We start from the raw sequence: 20,766 nt of genomic DNA, 5'->3' as shown, positions 1-20,766 counted from the left end.
ATTTCCTGTTTTTTTTTTACTTCATTTAACATTGTATGGTGTACTTATATGTGAAAATATGCATATAATTCTTTATCTACATCAGGTAGTGACAGTGCACCATACATACTGCATACATAAGCACAACACTCATTGAAATTCTTTGGAAAAACGTCCTCTGAAGTGTTCTAATGGCTATGCTTTTTAAGCATGTACCATGCATTTCATAAAAATCCATATACAGCCTCATACCACCTATGACACTCATTTACAGCACACTGGTTGACTGAGCAAGCACACAAGAAGTTTTTGAACGTTGATGACTGAAGGTAAGTGCATTTCTTGGTATCCAATTGTTATATACTTTATCCGTTTGCGGGTAGTCACCAACACATACAGACCAAGAGATGAATACATTAAGCAGATTCAGAAGGATGGAGGGTGTGGTAGTTACTTGGAGATGAAGCAGCTTGCACAGGGTAGAGTAACATGGAGAGCTGCATCAAACCAGTCTCTGAACTGAAGCCAACAACAACAATAACAACAACCAGATAAACACAAAATGGCTTCAACAGAAGGTACAAAATCCCATTAGAAACGGCTGACCACACTGACGAAGTAAACACCATTAAAGCAGTTTCTTACCATAATGGCTACAGTCAAAATTGATAGATGAACTAAATATTAAGAATAAATTCTCATGTAACCAACCGCAAATACAATCCAATGCTAAAGACCACATCATAACTAACAGAAAATGTGTAAGCATCACTTTTTAGGGAAGTTGTCATATAATACCAAGGAAGAAATGTAAGAATCAGCATTTACACAAATAACAAAATGAATCACCGTGTCATCTAAAATATTAAATATAACAGCAAGCTATACAATTGATCAGGAATATACTAACTTCACTGCAATTCACATTTGAAGATACATGGTGATCAAACAGGAAGAAATTTCAATATATGTTTCTGTGAACATGTGGATGCCCTTTGCTGAAAAAAACTTAAACAAATCCACAATTGCTTACATGTATCTGGAGATGAATATCAAGTGACAGACAGAGAACACAGTCTACAAATATTTCATGTGGCAGCAGAGGTGTAAGAATGAACTCCCTTGAAGAACTTGAGATTTATTCTCACAAATTCACACCCCCAGATGACGTGCTAAATGACCAAACAAAGTTACCTAACAAAATGTTTCTAAGTTACTTCCAAAATTTACTTCTTCAATCACACACTTTTGTAAAGTCATGAAAAATAATACTAATAATGAATAAAAGGTCACATTTTCTTTGCCACATTATAACTGACACCCCAGTGTGTCAAATTTACTAACTGTGTAAATAAAGTAGGTGATATAAGTTCTTTTGTATAAAATGTACTATATTTTGTGATATACAATATATAACCAGTTAGTACTGCACTTAAAAACCACACATAACACTCAGAACATTCATACTAAGAAATTTAAAAATAATTAATGCTTACATCAGGCAGACTTGCTGTAAATTGTTACAGTGGTAAAATTCAGAATTTAAGTAAACTCTGGTATCTGTTAAATTACAATTGTCGAATTCACTCGAGTTACATGTGAGGTTTGCTTTCTTGTCAGTTTGAAATGTGAGGATAATAAGTCGAGGGGTTTCTAAGTGAACTAATTATGTAAATGTTGCATGATTGTCTAGATGGCCTTGGAAGTTGTGGGTATTGAAGCAGCTCCCATGATTTGTAATTTAAAGACATCTGAATTCCATATGCAAGAAAATTAAAAGTTTCAAACGTCCTTCATCAGTTACAGAGACATGAGGCACTTTCCAAATTAGTTTCTGGAGCACAATCTTGTTCTGTTACCCATTGACACCTGGAATATATGCATTACCAAATTTTCCACTTCTTACTAATATAAGATCATGCATCACTAGTTTCCTCCACATGTCCTCAAAGTACCTGACGCACATTCTGAGAGCTATGCATGCACTAAATTGCTTCACTTGCCCGCTGATGATGGAACCATCCTGTTTTTTCTCATCTGTTAAAGTCAGATTTTGATGCTGGAATGTATGTTTTTAAAGTTAATGTAAAACTTCCTTCTGACTGCGCTCAATTATTCAGCTCATATCTTATTTCCTGATACAGGAAGCAGAATGTGTTAGTTGTAACATGGGATGCTACTTTGGGACTCCCGTTCATTTTCGTGAATTTGCCCTTCAAATACAGGAAACTTGCTTGGAATAGTCAAAGCATCGTGGTCTTGGATCACAATGTGGACATCATTTTTCTCAAATGTTGCTGAAGCAAAAGGTTTGTGTGCGAATCATTTCTGCTAAATGATTCATTCCTCATACTTGACTGGAGCAGTTCAGTGATGACATTGTTTTTGCACGGTTTTCAACCTAGCGATTTAAGGATTTGGCGTTGATACATTGTGTTTTGGTTTTAAAGTGAAGTGCTTCTGGCTATGTTTGCTGGTTTTATACCCAACCTGCTTCAGGTAAATTCCGTCAGGGTTTCTTCATCGCGAAAAGCGACGAGACTGTCCCCTTGGTTCACAAGCCTGAATTAAAAACTGGGGGTAATTTGCGTTGCTTGGCGTCTCCACAGTTTTATATCTTAGAGCGGCTGCAGGGATAAATCCGTAGATCGTCTGAATCAGTGTGTTGAGAAATTAATTTGTCGCAATACTGCACATGACTTCAATTTTGCTAACCGGTAGTATAGGCCCATCCACTTAATGAACTGATTTGTAAATTTTATTCAGATCTTTCAGCAGAATTTGATCATTTCGAGACCTATTAGCGAATCTATTGAATTATCCTTTGTAAAGTCTACTACATGCTTGTCATTCAGTTTCATGTGTGTTGATGTTCATGCATAACTCGAAATCGGTACTGCCCATTCTAATCATCCGTTTATATCATCAGTGTCGTATGCGTTGTGCTGTACTTGCAGAACTTCACCACTTCTCAGATGTAGATTGCAGTTTGACGTATCAGTGCAATACTCCAATCACCTTTCCTAAGTTCATCTGGTGGGAAGCAGTACACACTTAATATCGATGATTGCCCATTTAAAGTCGAAATACATCCCTGCTCAAGCTCAGCTGACGAAGAAGTGTGTGTGATTACTGAATTTGTATCGTCATTGTAGCTGTCAGGATGAACATGAGACAGAAATGCCTACAGAGACAAGCAATGAACTTTTGGTAGCATTGAAAATTGTAAAATATATGATTAACTCCAAAGTAGGAGCGTAATTATTCTGGAGGCTGTAAATCGCCGAATGAGTCAAAGTAATATACACTTCTTCTTTTCTTCTTCTTCCTCCATATGCCACCCAGTGAGTTCCGGGTCCTCCCGCAGCATCTAAATTAAAACACCATATTCATTAGAATTGCACATAGTCTTGGATTGCGTATTCCGCATGAACACACCACCAAATCTACGGATAGAGACCATTTTGACGAATTTCAGCAGGTCGGCATTTGTAAGTGGTCTGTCGGGCAGCACAGCTAGGCTTATATATACACAATGCGAGCCTGTACCTGTGCAGTTTTGAATATAGTCCTTTCCCAATAGCCACAGATTCCAAGAATCTGTTGTGCCTTTTGGCCTCGTTAAGCTGCTTCTGTGTGTTTTTCACATTTTTTACTGTTCTAGCGACAGCTTCCACACTGCCGGTTAAATGGCCAACAACTGAAAGCCCTGTGCCAAAGCTGGAATTGAGAACGGAAGGATTTTACCTGATATGCCTTGGCAGTGGTAGGAATGTAGGTGTCTTAAATAGTTTTCGTTTTGAAGCTCTTTTAGCTGCAGCCAATGATCACTGGACCCATTTTTAAATACCTTGACTTGCCCTTCTTCCTCTTCTTCTTCTGCTTATTTTTCAGCGGACGAAGAGTTGCAACCATAAATTGACTGAAATTTAACCCCATACCCAATTTTCGCCGCGCATTGCGTTACCTACGAAAAGTGCGGCGATACGTCGATTAATACTGGTATCCCTTCTTGAACGCATTTCCTTAGCTCTGTTGGCAAATTTTCTAACCGTGACGTGGACTCCTGGCAGATTCTTATTCGCTGCGCACACGATGTAGTGACTTCTGCAGGCCTAGTTTAAAAGATTGACCCTGATTCAATTGAATCGTCGAAGCCCTTAGCGGCAACTGCACACTCTTTCAGAATAATTTAATTAAATCAGCAAGACACGTGCAAATCCGTCCATGTGATGGCAGTCACACTAAACTACTGTTAAAAGGCAGCGCGTTCCTAAAATTTAGAAGCAGCTGTGTCTAGTGAACTGATCTGAAAGGTATAGTGATATTGTCAGCATTCTTATTTATGAGGAGACAGGAAATTGTAACTATCGAGGAAAATGACTGGAGTACGTCACGAGGGTAAACTCACGTTATAAACTGCATTAATGAAGGGACACAGATGCCGGTGAAGTTAAGGTGCATACACACGATGCCTTTTCCTGTTCAGCGTTGCGTATGCGCATAAATCTGCAAAAGCACAAATACACATGCGCATTTGTGCATGGATAATTTCCTGGAAATGGAGGCCGCGCCTGAAGCACATTGCTTACCGCCTTTGGAGGGACTCATTGCGCTTTTTAGGGCAGCTGGGTCCCTCGCCCAAGTGCGTCTCATTGTGTAATGCGCTCAGGTTATGTTGTGAAGCGATTTATGCACAGTGATGTCTGTTGACTCCAATGAAAGTACGCAATTTATCGATGATGACAGTAAAGTCGTGTGGAATGCAGCTTACAAAAATGTGACATGTGATGCCCTAAGTGTCAAGCATTAGATGAAGTCCTGCTCATATTACTGTAAAGAATAAGATGCCGATACCTAAGTTTAGATGTAGAAAAACAATAGCTAGAAATTTATGGTTCAAATGGCTCTGAGCAGTATGGGACTTAACTTCTGAGGTCATCAGACCCCTAGAACTTAGAACTACTTAAACCTAACTAACCCAAGGACATCACAAACATCCATGCCCGAGGCAGGATTCGAACCTGCAACCTGGCCCGTGGTTCCAGACTGTAGCGCCTAGAACCGCTCGGCCACACCGGCCGGCAAAAATTTATGAAAGGTGTGTATGAAAACTGTGCACGACTAGCACAATTGAGGTGGGATATGTGCATGTCTTCAACAAACTACTACAAATAGAAATGAAGGACACTGATGATACAAAAAATACAAAAGTGGAAAACACAACCTCTATTATAGTAGATTTTGACGTCCTTGAAATTCCCAAATTTGTCGATTCTTAGGATATTAATCTACATATTATCTTTCATGATGATAAAAGTTGTGTAAACATCTTTTTCATATGAAGTACAAATGACGCACTGAAAGTTAATTAACCTTCACATGATGACTAAGAATCTCCCTTAAGCATTTGTGCTTCTGGAATAATCACTGAAATACTTTGTTTTCAAATTTAAACTAATAATTCGAACTGTAAGTCTCCTGTTGCTTGCTAACGAAATGTTGTTGTCAGCCTTATCGCTGCAGTTTCCCGAGCAGAAAATCTAAAATCTCGCTGTGACCTCCTCCTGAAATTTGCAAACAAAACTTTATCCTCACTCTGTGTTTCTCTTACCTACAGTCGCTTTTGCGCTTTCCCTGTCGCCTTTTCAGCATATTAAACGCGGTGCAAGGTCCCAAGCAATGAAGGGGAACCATGGCATCCGGCTTGCACAATGAGACAATGTGTGGACACGAGAACGCCCATGCGTATATGCGCCCTTCCCACAAATTTTTGTGCATGCCCTTTTATTTCTTTGCGTCTGCGATTGCGCATGAGGAAAGAGGCATAACTCTCCACACTACGTCACCTTTGGATGTTTCACTGTTCTGCTGTTGCTGATACATATTTACGGTTTGCGTCTACGCCTTGAAATCTGAAATACTACGGCACGTCATGAGATGACTGTATCAAGAACTCTAATTACTTCGAGCGAAGTGTCCCTTCTTTGTCAAAAAAACTGAAAATAAATTCTTGTGTACATCCTTTACTGTACAATGTAGTTACTGATTCAGCTAAACTTTTTCCAAAGCAACAACTAGTACAAATTCCAGTAATATTATTAATGCTGTACCCTACAATCTACGGCCATGGCGTAGCCCAAAAAGAATGTCACGTTTCGTGACCGCAGGAAATACGTATGACGCATGCACCGAACATACACATCACATTCTTATCTAAATTACATGCACCGTAAGAATTTAGAGGTACCGGAATGGCTTGATACTGCGAAACATCCAATATACACTACGCGGTTGGAAGTGGACTAGACATTGGATGTCACCCGAGTAAGAAATCCGTCGGGGATATTTCAGCTCTTCTAAAGCTGCCTAAGTCGGTAGCTAGTGATGTGACTGTGGCGTCCAATCGCGAGGGAAAAGCCACAGCTAAACCAAAACCAGCCAGACCTCATATACTGACGCACAAAGACGGTCGAGCACTGCAGAGGGTAGTGGTAAAACACAGCATGAAATCAGCAGAAGGAATCACTTCCGAGTCCCAAAGTTTTACCAGCAGTGCAGCTAATACAAGGAGTGCAATGACTGCGTATTGGGAGTTGAATGATGGAGCAGCTCTACATAAGCCACACACTTCTGTATCTGATGATGATGGATGTGTTGGTATGGGCGCACAAGAGCAAGGTCTTCAGTGCCCGCGCGATAACAGTTTGAGGCCAGTGTCGGTAAAATACACCATGCAGGAGGATAAAACAGCAAGTAAAATAAAGGTAACAAAAGTTGGAAGACTGTGTACGTGTACCCAAACGGAAGTAGGGAACGACGTATGACGCCAGTATTAAAACACTGACTAAACAGGAACTCTGGAAATTTGTGGTAGGTTCCTATGGGATCAAACTGCTGAGGCCATCCGTCCTAGGTTTACACACTACTTAATCTAGCTTAAACTAACTTACGCTAAGGACGACGACGACGACCCCCCCCCCCCCCCCCCCCCCCCACACACACACACACACACACACACACGGCCGAAGGAGGACTCGAACCTCCGACGGGGGAGCCGCCGCGAGAACTGTGGCAAGGCGCCCCAGGCTGCGCGGGTACTAAACAGGAAAAAAGTGGTGTAAGGAGCTAAAATACTATAGCAGATATATGTGGCTGACTGACCGCAAGAATAAAAAAGGAGGAGCCAGCCACTCTGCAACACACTAAACCTCCAGCCTAAAGCTTAAGGCCAGAGTCCAGACACATCACAAAACTTAAAACCTTAGTTACACAAGTCTCATCATCAGCTAAAATAGAGGGCAGATCCCCACCAATATTTGCTTCTGCCTTTGTATCACGGTATAAAACGTACTCTGTTAAAGTATGATGTACAAAGATTTGCACGCCCCCAAGTATCACAAAACTGGGCACCCTCTCGCCGTAGTGAAAATCAATGTGTCTGAGGGCGGTGCTCAGCTTGAAGACGTGTGAGGGTCACTTCTGTAATCAGTCCTAAGCAATACATCAGGTGGTGCACAGAGTTGACACTACTGGACAGTGGACGCCTGTAAACGAGTGATTTGGTATGATTAATCACGCTATCTTTCAGGTTTGGCTAATGCTTGGAGAACGTTACCTGTCATCCTATGTTGTGCAAACAGTGATCTACGGAAGAGATGGTATTATGGTATGGGGTATGTTTCGTGGTTAGGGTGTGGGCCCCGTATTACAATTGAGAAAACAATAAATGTTGAGGGATACGAACACAATTTACAGAATTATGTCCTGCATACAGTGGAGGAACAGTTCAAAGACTATATGTATTGCAGACGATAATTGATTGCATCAGCATGACAATGCACATTATAATAAAACATAGCATGTGAGGCAAAGGGTTATTAAGACACCTCATTGAAAGTGTCCCCAGCAAAGTACAAGCCCTCATAAAGGCGAAAGGTGGACATCCTCCCCTCCCCCTCCCTCCCCCAATATTAATGTCCACTAACACATGTCCAGATACTTACGACCAGAAAGTGTATGTTGGTACTGCAAAGAGCTGAACGATATGGAAAATTCGGCTGCTATTTTCTCCGAGGGCATGCAGCTCTGCTGTATTGCTTTATCATGATGCCATCCTCTTGAGTAAAATAAACCAGCTACGACGTACCAGGAAGGAATTATCCAAATGGGATGGAAGTTGGTAGATGTCATATCAAGGTACAAACAAAGAAATCATTACAAATTCATAAAAATTGGTCGATTCATTCAAGAGATAGAGCTTCACAAACAGAGCTCATCAATAATACGTTGGTCCACCTCTGGCTCTTACCCAAGCAGTTATTCGGCTTGGCATTAATTGATAGTGTTGTCGAATGTCCTCCTGAAGGACATCATGCCAAATTCTGTCCAGTTGGTGCGTTAGAGAAAAATCTTGAGCTGGTTAGAGGGCGCTGCCCTATGATGCTCCAAATGTTCTCAATTGGGAAGAGATCCAGCGACCTTGCTTGCCGAGGTAGAGTTTGGTGGGCACAAAGAAAAGTGTGCGTGTGGGTATTCTCTTGTTGAAATGTAAGCCCAGTATTGCTTGCCGTGAAACGCAACAAAACGGGAGGAAGAATATCGTGGACGTAGCACTGTACTGTAAGGGTGCCGCTGATGACAACTAAAGGAATCCTGCTATGAAAAGAAATAGCACACCAGACCATCACTCCTGGTTGTCAGGCCGTATGGTGGGTGACAGTCGGGTAGGTATCCCATCGCTATCCGGGGAGTCTCCAGACACGTCTTTGCTGGTCCTCAGGGCTCAATTCGAAGTGGGACTCATCATTGAAGACATTTCTACTCCAGTCAACGAGATTCCAGGCTGAAGACGTGTCTGGAGACGCCCCAGACATTTATGAGATACCAACCTGACTGCCACTGAAATTTATAATAGATATTAATAAATTCGTCTTTTTTATTTTATTTTTTTTATTCCCAGTGTAGATTTTATATCTTCTCTATTAGCCATTGTAAAGTTATTTTGCTGACCAAACAGCACAACTGATCTGCTACATTTTTGTCTCATTTCCTAATCAAATTCCCTGAGCATTGCGTGATTGAATTTGATTACATATTATTATACTATTTCCACTGTTGTTGTTATTCATTTTATAACCTCTCTTCATTCCGTTCAACTGAACTTCCAAGTATTTTGTTGCCTCTGACTGAATTACAGTTTAATCAGTAAACCTAAAACTTTTTATTCCTTTTACTCAACTTTTAATTCAGTTTCCTAGTTCCTCGGTGTATTTGTTTCCGTCTTGGTCAGGCTGTAGATGGCAAAACGCCACGAGGGCTTACAGCCCTGTCTCATTCCATTGTCGACTACATATTCCTTTTCATGCCCTTGGACTCATAACTGCAGTCTGGTTTCTGAACAAGTCTCCTTGATATGCTACTGTTAAAATGCCAGGACAGTCATATCGTTGCCCCTCCAAATACTGAAAAAGCCGGTATCCCACTTCAGAAAACATACGTTAGCCTAGGCTTTCCACACGCATCTCTCCCGTGTGGTTGCACCTACGTTCGACTATCCGTATCGTGGAGTGACGCAAGCTATTCCCGCCAGAACTATGTCGGTTTATCCATATTCGTTTCATATATTGTTTGTCAGGGTGCTAATAATTACAGTCTTAAAAAGCTTTAAAGAAACAAATAAATCAGTCCATCGAACATATTTGTGATGAACTAGAGCGTTGGGAGCGTGCGTGCGTTAATGGAGAAACATTCACCATTCACCATTCACCATGCACCAGAAAGAATGGAAGTAGATTGAGCCTTCAGTGGATCAGAACTTAATGGACAACCTTACATTACATTAAAGGCTTTACTATGAGCTAAGGGAAATCCTGACTGCCAGTATTTTCATTATTTACGTGTTACGAACGTGCGGTAGTAGTTGGTCTACGACTCCAGGCTGCTTAGTGTATATAGGATGTTTCGGAGCACCAAGCCATTTCGGTGCCTCTAAATTCTTCCGGTGCATGTAATTTAGACAAGGATGTGATGTGTAGTCGGTGGATGCGTCATACTTACTTCCTGCGGTCACGAAACGTGACATTCTTTCTGGACTACGCAATGACCGCAGAATAAAGGAACAGCATTAATTATGTTAATTGTGCTAGTTGTCGCTTTTTGAACATAAAACTGGTTGTAAAATTTTATTATTTTGCTGAAGTAGTAATTACATTGTCCAGTAAACATCTACACTTCGCCTAAATTACTTAAAGAGTTCTTCATACAGTTGCCCCATAATGTGCCGCAGCATTTCATATTTCAAGGCGTACGTATGAACCGTTCGTATATGTAACAGTAGTCGCAAAACAGATAAACTGTCGTTAATTTGTGGATGCTTGTTAGTCTCGTCCACGTAGAACACCCAAAGTTGAGGTAGCGAGAAGGCTGAAACGTATTAACTTTACAGATATCTGTGCCCTTTCATTGTTTATAATACAGTTTATAACATGAGTCCACCCTCATGACGACCTCCATTCTTCCTTTTCCCCAGTCGTTACGATTTCGTATCCTCTCACAAATGAGAATCTTGAACATACCACTATGCCTTTCTGATCAGTTCACTAGACATCGTTTGCTTCATAATCTTGAAGACAGTGCCTTGTAAGAGTTATATTGGTTCGTGTAACGCCGTAGCAGCGTGGTAGAGTATTCAGGCACGACTCGGGGGAAGTAGGTAGTTTAGTGTGACTGCCACCAGATGGACGGATTTGCGCGCGCCTTACTGATTTAATTAAATTACTCTGGGAGCGCGTGTAGTCGCAGCTCGGGGCTTCGACGGTTCAGTTATGCAGACAGGTAACTAGAGTATTTTGGTGAGCTCTACACTTTGTTGGTGTGTCACAGTTCCCATTGTTGTTGGTTTCTGCTGCGTAGAACTATGAGCGTATTTAGCGCTTTCCTGTTTGAGGGGGGAGGGGGGGGGGTTGTTAAGAAACTCTTTCAGTTTTTAATCACGTAGATTTTTCTGCGTTATTTGTGTGTGTGTGTGTGTGTGTGTGTGTGTGTGTGTGTGTGTGTGTGTGTGTGTGTTCACAACAGTGACAGTTTGACACTTGGAATGGAAACAGCACTGAAAGTAAAAAATGATGTTGCTTATTTATTTACCAGCAATGTCACGACTTGTATGTATGTGTACTCCCTAGTGTATCTTTTTGAATGTGGTAGAACGGGTTTCATTACAGAATTCAGATAATGTTTTATAATTAGTTAAGTAAAATGTGATGTGGTCCACTGCATTATAATACTGATTTTGCTCAGTATTAACTGCAATGATTGATGGATCAACACAATGCATTGGCATCTGAGACATCTTCTACTAGCCTGTGATTAAACAGCATGCCCATAATTTGCAAATAAATAAATAAGTAACTGTGCCTGTTAGATAATAAAGAAAGTAAAAAATACTAAGAGACTGCCTGAATGGACTCTTAATAAACATGTCATTTTCTGAAGTGTTTCCCCAGTATTACAGCAGAACTTCATCTGCAACTGTGTAAAAAGTAAGTTGGAGTCTGTCCGTGATACACATCATATTCACCTGGTGAACTAGTAGCATTTAATATGGAACTTGTAGTTCTTGTAAACAGTACATATCACGGGGGACTACATACGCTGCAGTGTTTGCCTGAGTAAAAATCATAAATTTGTTCGATAGTGGCATACATCAGATTAATGATTTTGCAGAATGTGATCTCCGGTCAGCACACTTTTAGGCTGAAAGTAGTCATTTTACCTGAATTAAGTTGCACCCCCCCCCCCCCCCCCCCTTATATTGCTCTACATGAGATCAGGGAATAAATGGATATGGCGTAAATTAGCTTAAGTGAATTACTACAGAGACTGGCGGTTGACATTATTCGAGCAATAGACTTAGCTGCATTTAACAGTTGTGGGGAATCATGAGGTTGTGTCTTCCATTAAAGTTTGTCAGTCCCAGATGTCTGAGGTACTCAACTATGTAAGGATGTAGAATATCACCCACGACAGAATTATGTTTGAGAAATGGAACATATGATACATTATTGTTGTTGAGAGATGGCCTATTAGATTTGACCCAAGAACTGATTCCCTCTAACCCATCATTAGCTTTATTATTTGGTTACTGATGTCATCCTTTAACAAATATTTTTATGTTATTGGCACATACAACAGCTCAGAAGCTATTTAATACAGTGAGTAGTAAGTAATTGATTTATATTAGAAAATGGTGCCAGTCCAAGTGTGGTACTTAGAGGAGTTACCAGCGTCCCAGTCAAGAGTAAGTTTATTCCTAGGTAGATGTCATTGGAATCAATTGTTTGACTTTTCCTGTTTCCAAATTATGTAATTCATTTATCAGTATCACCATGGTGTTGCCCACACTGAAAGCTGAGTTAAAACTCAAAATGTTTTAATTTATTTATTTTACTAAACCCCTCTGTGGCTTCATGTAGAAAGTATTAAATCACCATTTATGCAGACAAAATGAGTCTGCATTAGTAAGTTAAATGATTAGTGAAATGATTGGCTAGTCCATTATACTTTTGTAATTTTAGGAATTTATTACTATTGACAGTCAAAACTCATCTTACCAAACTATGACTATAAATTTCAAGTAATTCTAGACTTCAGCATATAGTCCCCTCTGAAGTAGTGCCCAATACCAGTACTGCTTATCTTTCTTTTGTCTTCTCTATGGGTCAATCCATATGAAGTAGTCCAGTAATGGTTGCTTGACCATTCCCAAATGTTTTAATTTTTTTGTATGTGATTGCCCTATATTTGAGAAGTTCAAAACAAAATAATTTAGCTTGCACCTTTACTGGATGGTGGCCATTTTTATTTGGAGGCGCGCAACCATTTTTCAGTCTGGAGACATTAGCGAAAATTTGAGTATCTCTGCACTGGGTTAAGTTACAGCATTGCAATTGACATGATTGTTTTTAGAAAAGTTTCCTCTACAACATTGTATGCTACACAAAATACCCTAAATTCACAAATAATCAGTCAAAATTACCTCCAAAGTTTGGTATCCAAATTTTCAAAATCCACTTTTTAGTCCCAAAAATAACAAACAAGGAGTGTTTTCTGAGAGTCTGTTTTTCCCCATAGTTAGATATCATACACTACTAGCCTCATATAGAGCAAGAACATTTACAAATGTTTCCTTAATTTTTTTAAGAATTTTTGGAATTTACAAAAAATGAAAATTTTTAAAGTTTGGGATTAGTTATCCAAGGTGGGACTGAATATAAGAATATGATTTTTGCACAGTTTATACACCTATATGATAGCAACATATTGTAAAAATTTCAACATTGGTATCTGACTATGAACAAATATATGAATTTTTTAAAGAAGAATACTGAAGATAAGGTGGATAGATCACGTAACTAATGAGGAGGTATTGAATAGGATTGGGGAGAAGAGAAGTTTGTGGCACAACTTGACTAGAAGAAGGGATCGGTTGGTAGGACATGTTTTGAGGCATCAAGGGATCACAAATCTAGCGTTGGAGGGCAGCGTGGAGGGTAAAAATCGTAGAGGGAGACCGAGAGATGAGTACACTAAGCAGATTCAAAAGGATGTAGGTTGCAGTAGGTACTGGGAGATGAAGCAGCTTGCACAGGATAGAGTAGCATGGAGAGCTGCATCAAACCAGTCTCAGGACTGAAGACAACAACAACAACAGTAAATAATTCACATTACTCTACAACTGATCTTATGGCTGTTGCGTATTTAAATGGTTTATTGTTTCATTGTAATAAAATTTAATTGTGACATATATTTAGTTAACACTATCGCCCAATATTCATTTAGTTTATTTATTTTTAATAATGCATTATTAAGCAATAGGAGCTTTTGATTTTGTTCTATGGTAATAAAATTGCCCATTTACGTTTAGGTTTATTGTCAATAAAGAAGTACGTTATTGCTGGGTGTGGCATTGTTGTTGTCAGTCTGTTCTGAAACATCTGTTAGAATGAATGTACATACTTCATCAAGAGTGGAGAATGTGTTATGTTCTTTGTTCTGTGTGTAATTTGTAATTAATTTTGAGAGATTAACTGGAATGCAATAACAGGGATGAACAGTGCTCTGTTGGACAGATAGCAAGTGAAGTGTGTCACAAAAGTTTATGATTCAGTTTCAAAATACTTGAAAAATGTCAATGACTTTGATGGAGTTGGACAAATTTTGTTTAAATTTTGAGTAAGTTCTTCTGTAAAATTAGTGTGTGAGTATCATGAGAAGAAATATATTCTGAAGTACAACCACATTTTTGGAAGAGAGTGCTGTGATCCACAGAGAGTTCATAAAAAGCATATTACTAAAGGTTCGAGGGAAATAAAACTTGAACATTTGTCCTTGTTATGTGAGAGTGAAACAGCTTCCCAAGTGAAACATAATATGATTCCTAGAAATTCCCTGTGCCCAAATTGTTACTCAAAAATATTTGTTGTGAATCCAGAACCAGAATAATGCAACCTTGTTAATGACATTTATGTTCTTAATGAGGAAGCTGTTAGCATATTGCATTTTGCTTGTTCTAAGTTAGATATATCTCCTGCTTCAAAAATAATAAAATTAAGTAGCAGAAAAAGAAAAGCAGCTATTGAAAATAAGGCGCAACAAATTTCAGACAAAATTATAAAAGACTTGGAATCCTGCTTTAATAATGCAGATACCAACATTATTTCTGAAAAAGAAGAAGAAGAAGAAAACTTACTACCAGCATCATCTGACACTGAATATTTGAGCTTTATAAAGAAATTAAAAATTAAATGTTCAGAGACATCTAAAGAGGAGAAAGTTAAAATTTTAAGTTTGGTCCCTGACTCATGGTCAAGAGAAGAAATAGTTCATGAATTCAACGTTTCTCATCGTTTGGTTAAACTAACCCAAAAATTAGTGAAAAAGCAAGGTATTCTTCCAGTTTTAGGAAAGAAGAAAGGAGTAGGTATAAGTGAAGAAACAATTAAAAAGATTCAGCAGTTTTTTGAAGATGAGGAAAATAGTAGAATGTGCCCAGGTTGCAAAGATAGCAAAAGAGTTGTTATAAATGGAATTAAAGTAACAAAGCAGAAACGACTAGTGCTGTCAAATTTAAATTAACTTTATGTAGCTTTCAAAAATTCGCATCGTGAATGCAAAATTGGAAGGTCAAAATTTTGTGATCTCTGCCCTAAGCGGTGTATTTTGGCCGGATCCTCAGGGATACACTCTGTATGTGTTTGTTTATATCATCAAAATTTCAAACTGATGATGCGGGTGCAAAACTCAGTGATCTTAACTACAAAGAGTTACTAGATTTAATGGTTTGTGACACTAACAGTTATGACTGCATGATGAATTTGTGTAATAAATGCCCTGGTAAGGAAACCGTTATTGAATTTTCACGAATATGATGAGGAAATGCTAGACAGTATGACCTTCAAACAGTGCGTCACAACTGACAGGACAGAAATGATAACAATGGTAAATCTCAGGAAGAGTACTTGGAATCTTTAATTGATAACTTGCAAAAACTCAAAAGTCACCACTATGTTTCTAAAATCCAAAGTAAGTTTTTGAAGGACAAAAAAGCACAACTTCATGAAACTGAATGCATATTGCTAGCTGATTTTGCAGAAAATTTTACATTTGTGATTCAGGATGCAATACAAAGGTACCACTGGGTCAATGACCAGGCAACAGTGCATCCATTTATTCTCTACTTTAAAAATGAGAAAGATGAAGTTTGCAGTTCTTCAATTTGCATTCTAAGCAACTGCTTGGAGCACAACACTTTGGCTGTACATGTGTTCAAAAGTATGTAATAAACTTATATACTTTTCAGGTGCAAGTGGTAGTCAGTATAAGAACAAAAAGAATTTTTCAAATATGTGCAACCACAAAGTAGACTTTGGGTCGGAGGCTGAGTGGCACTTTTTTGCATTTTGCCTTGGTAAAAATGCATGTGATGGAGTAGGAGGTACAACAAAAGGTGAAGTAAGTAAAGTCAGCCTACAAAGACCAACTGCAGACCAAATTCTCACAGTACGGGACATGTATGTCTTTTGCAAGGATAATATTAAAGGCATTACCTATTTTCTGATCAAGAAAGAAGAAGTGGTTCTGCATTTGAAAACAACACTTCAAACCAGGTTTGAAAACTATATTAGCAATAAAAGGAACAAGGCATTTCCACAAATTCCTTGACACTCGCAGAAAACTTAGTTCAATGCTATGTAACATCAGAGACAAGAATTTGAGTATCATTGTGTCAGTAAAATGACATTACTGCCTTTAACGTGGAATGACATAGTGGCATGTGTGTATGATGGACAGTGGTGACTTGCAGAGGTTGTAAGAATAAGTTTAAAAAACAATGATGTTTTGTGCATTTTTACCACCCTAATGGCCCAAGAACATCGTTCAAGAAATCTACTAGTGACAAAGTTTGGATACCAATGAAAAATGTTTTAAGGAAACTTTCAGTGCTTGAACTTACCACGGCAACTGGGAGGTGTTATTATATACCACAGAAGCTGCCTGAAGAAATAAGTGTTCTTAACATTCACCACTAGGTTTAGAAACAGTCGCATCTTGAAGGATGTTAATTGAAAATATTTATTTTAAGCATGTCAAAATAATATAAATGATAATTTCAGTGATGTTTCCACTTTTTGCATATAATTTAGTACCTTACTTCAATAATAATTGATTATATTCCCCCATGTCGCACATGAATAGGCAACAGCCATAAGATCATTTGTAGAGTAATGTGGATTATCTCCTCATTTTCAAAAATTCATATCTTCGTTCACAGTCAGATATCAGTGTTGAAATTTTACATCATGTTGCTATCATATAGGTGTACAAACTGTGCAAAAATCATATTTTTATATTCAGACCCACCTGAGATAATTAACCCCAAACTTTGCAAGAAATAAAAATTTTCAAATTTCAAAAATTCTCAAAAAAAAGGAAACATTTGTAAGTGTTCTTGCTCTATATGAGGCTAGTAGTGTATGATATCTAACTATAGGAAAAAATGGACTCTCATAAATCACTCCTTGTTTGTAATTTTTGGGACTCAAACTTTGCAGGTAATTTTGACTGGTTATTTTTGAATTTAGGGTATTTTGTGTAATAGACAATGTTGTAGAGGACACTTTTCTAGAAACAATCGTGCAATGTTGTAACTTAACCCAGTGCAGAGATATTCATATTTTTGCCAATGTCTCTAAACTAAAATATCATCGCGCGCTTACGAATGAAAATGGCCGCCATTTAGTAAAGGTGAAAGGTAATTTTTTTAAAAAAAAAGTTTTGAACTTCTCAATTATAGAGTAATCACACATAAAAAGTTAAAACACTTAAAAATGGTCAAGCAACCAACTTAATTTTTATTGGACCACTTCATTTGGATTGACCCCTATGAAATTTATAGTTGTAAAAATGTATAAATTGCATCATTAAGTCAGTACCAAAATTATGTTTTAAGGTGTAGTGTATGAGAATCGACGGTTTGGATCTGATGGAGAATCAGAAGAGGCATCAGGAACTTCAGATGAAGTAATGTCTCCAGCTCCTGTGAAACTTCGTCCAAAATGTCGGAGACTGAGTGAGGTATGCAGAAGTTTATTTAGGTATATTTTGAAGGTCAGGAACGTGTTTCTGCCTTACTTTATCAGTGTATAAAAATGTTCATCATTTAATTAAGTGGCCATTAGATTTTACTGAATGATTATCATTAGACTTATATGTACATACATAAGGTCTCATGTAGTGGTTTTTTTTAAACCTGTTGTCACATTGGGGAACAGATTTTATAGAAAAGATTGAATTATGTAGTTCAAGACTTTCTGAATTCACGAAATATAATTTCTTTCGTTAACTACTAGAATATTATGGAAAGTCAATGTAGGAATAACTTCAGTGGAAGGTCCAGGATGAAAGATATTGTTCCAATTGTAGTTTAATTCAGAGTTGTATTGTAGTTTAATTCAGAGTTGTATTGTAGTTTAATTCAGAGTTGTATTGTAGTTTAATTCAGAGTTGTATTGTAGTTTAATTCAGAGTTGTATTGTAGTTTAATTCAGAGTTGTATTGTAGTTTAATTCAGAGTTGTATTGTAGTTTAATTCAGAGCTGTCATTGTTATCTCAGAGATTAACACTGCCAAAGAGAAAAGCAGTACTTTGCCCACCATTTTTTGTTGACTTGGAGTCAGTTTAACATCACTTTAAACATTTGTTTTTATACTAATCTCTAATGCTAAATTTTTATCGTTCTTGTACTGATATCGGCAGATTGGAGCAGCTGTAATACTTCAAATATGCATCCAGGAGAACGTGTTGATGGCCCTTTGAATTTCAGTGAAAGCCTGACTTACTGATCACAGTAACATTGTTAGCGTATGAAGCGTGATATATGAGAGACACTAATGTTCATTTTCAAGTTTACTAGATCCAAATTATGTTCTTGCGAGTTAATATATATGTAGCCTCATGCAGTGTTGATTTAGACATATCTGTATGCAATGCGAAGAGTGCACAACATTTGTCTTATAAAAAATTAGTCAGTTTAAACTCAAACTTACATGTATACTGTTTTATAAATGTGGGCCAAATTCGCATATCGTAGATAAAGAGCTTTTGGAAAACACAGAATATGTATGTATAGATGTACTCAGTCCTATCACATTCGTTTAATGGCATATGGTAGTTCTTCCTCTGTGTGTAAAGGCTCGTGTAGTGCACTTTGAGTTGCATTCTCTTACAGTGAGATTGTAATGTTGGCTACAGGGAAGGGAATAAGTTATTAAATTGGCATTGTACAATTTTATGTTTATGGTGACTGTGTGGAGAAGCAGATGAAGAAATATGGCACATAGCATGGGTTCGTTCTGTGGCATATTGCTAATAAAAACTTTTCTGTGGTGAAATAGTCTTTCTTTTACTAACAGTAATTGCATGGTTATTCTGTAAATATTACTGGGCTATTCCATGTCAGTTCAACCAGCTCCAGCTCATAGTCTCAGATTTGACTGAAATTCAGTACACTAATTCTACCATGTGTGGAACACTTGTGTACAAAGTATTAGTTTCCCCTGCCAATTAGTTCCACAATTATGGCTTGTGACAGAAGGTGGTGTGACTCGGAAATTGCAACCCGCATCTGGCAATCCATCTTCAGACCCATCTTCAGATCATAATAACTTTGAAACTATTCCACACACTCCAGTGAAATTTTTACATCCCAGTAACATCCATTTAGAGAACACACTCCATGAATCAAAACACCAACAACACATTTCTGAGGGAAAATAAAAAATACCAAAATGTGATTTAAAAAATGTTAAAAGGGACATATTGTAGGTGCCCTCTATGCCAAATATAATTCACTCAAAAAGGGTATAAATTTTTTGTGATAAGCTTAATGTGGCCTAAACACACACAGAACTCATCTTGCCCATATCAGTCACACAAGCAGAGTTACATGCACACGAGAATACAAAAATTTGAAAAATTACCTGAAAACCATGGATTTTCGAAGTGTGGTAGCACAAAAGGGACAAGTGGTATCCAAGCCAAATTTCACACACTGCATAAGTAGACCATAATGATATATATCTCAAAATTTCAGCATGTTATTGCAAGAAATTTGTGTACAATGGAAGTTGACAGATGTATTTGGTGACATGGCCATTGTTCCACAACCCAATTTTGTAAAAACATATTGTAAACTGTTCTGCCTCTCGTATCCTCTCCCACAACTGTTTAATCACTAAGCAAACACATATAGACAGATTGACACAGCCTTTAATTAATGTTTACTGCACCTTAACTGCTAAAAAAACCATTTGATTGTGCTTCGAACAGAAGTTCTCCCACACTTAAGCTACTGTACTCTTTACATTGAGTGGCAAATTGTACTGTCTTTCTGACACTGTGGTAGGAACTGGAACTGTCATAAGAATATGTTCAAAAGGAATCCAACACCTGTCTGCCAAACGTGGCCAATGAAATGGTCCTGCTGGTGCCATGAAGTTCACAAATACATCACCTTCTGCTTCACAGCACTCTGCAACACATCCTAAGTACCGTTTGTCATCATAATCAGCAATAACATAGCAACCTGGTTGTATGTTGCTGCTTTTGCTTCTGAATTCTAAGTCAGATACACTGTGAAGACACATGTTGTGCATGAAGCTATAGTTATAACCAGACAGTCCGCTCATATGCACATTGTCAGAGTCTGCTGGAGAGAAGTAATGATGGCTCCTTGTGCCAGCAACAGTTTTAATGTGTTCTAGTCTGCTTTTTAGCAACTCTTTGACTGATTTCACCTCATCTTTCAAAACATAGAATGATTGTATGCCAGAGAGATTTTTCTGTACCCGGGTAAATAATTGAAGAGGTGTTAGAATGTGACCTTCTGTAGGGTGCTGCAGACTAGCTCGTGATGCCGTGCGCTTAATGGTAGCACCAATACCACCACATACATTTTTACCATGACTTGTGAAAAAATTCCATTCTGCGTGAATCTGAAAATCATGGTAACGCATGCATAAATTTTTGAGATTTTCACAGTTTTTTTTACTGACTAGCTGCTCCATCACTGAAGTATTTTTCAAAATGTATGTGACGCAGTTTGTATTTCACATATGCCATGACAGTGCGAATGCAGGTATGAACTGCAATGGCATCATGAATTAAACAGTCACTAAAAACGCACAGGTTCATGACAGACACATCACCCGATTCACCTCTATAGTAAA

The 20,766-nt window shown here is 38.2% G+C and overlaps 1 protein-coding gene across 3 annotated transcripts in view; it reads left to right on the top strand.

Moving 5' to 3' along the window:
- Nucleotides 1-20,766, top strand: part of LOC126297836 (cyclin-dependent kinase 17-like) — a 162,309-nt gene that overhangs the window by 72,745 nt on the left and 68,798 nt on the right. For 2 of the 3 annotated variants that reach the window (XM_049989087.1, XM_049989086.1), the window contains one exon: nucleotides 17,489-17,613. In XM_049989087.1, coding sequence (XP_049845044.1) covers nucleotides 17,489-17,613 — 125 coding nt within the window. Of the gene's footprint in view, nucleotides 1-10,758; nucleotides 10,816-17,488; nucleotides 17,614-20,766 lie in introns of those variants that run through there. The other variant, XM_049989088.1, reaches the window with a different exon arrangement.

Source organism: Schistocerca gregaria, chromosome X (assembly GCF_023897955.1).
Source record: "Schistocerca gregaria isolate iqSchGreg1 chromosome X, iqSchGreg1.2, whole genome shotgun sequence".
Lineage (NCBI taxonomy): Eukaryota > Metazoa > Arthropoda > Insecta > Orthoptera > Acrididae > Schistocerca > Schistocerca gregaria.
This window is presented reverse-complemented; position numbering and strand designations above follow the sequence as displayed.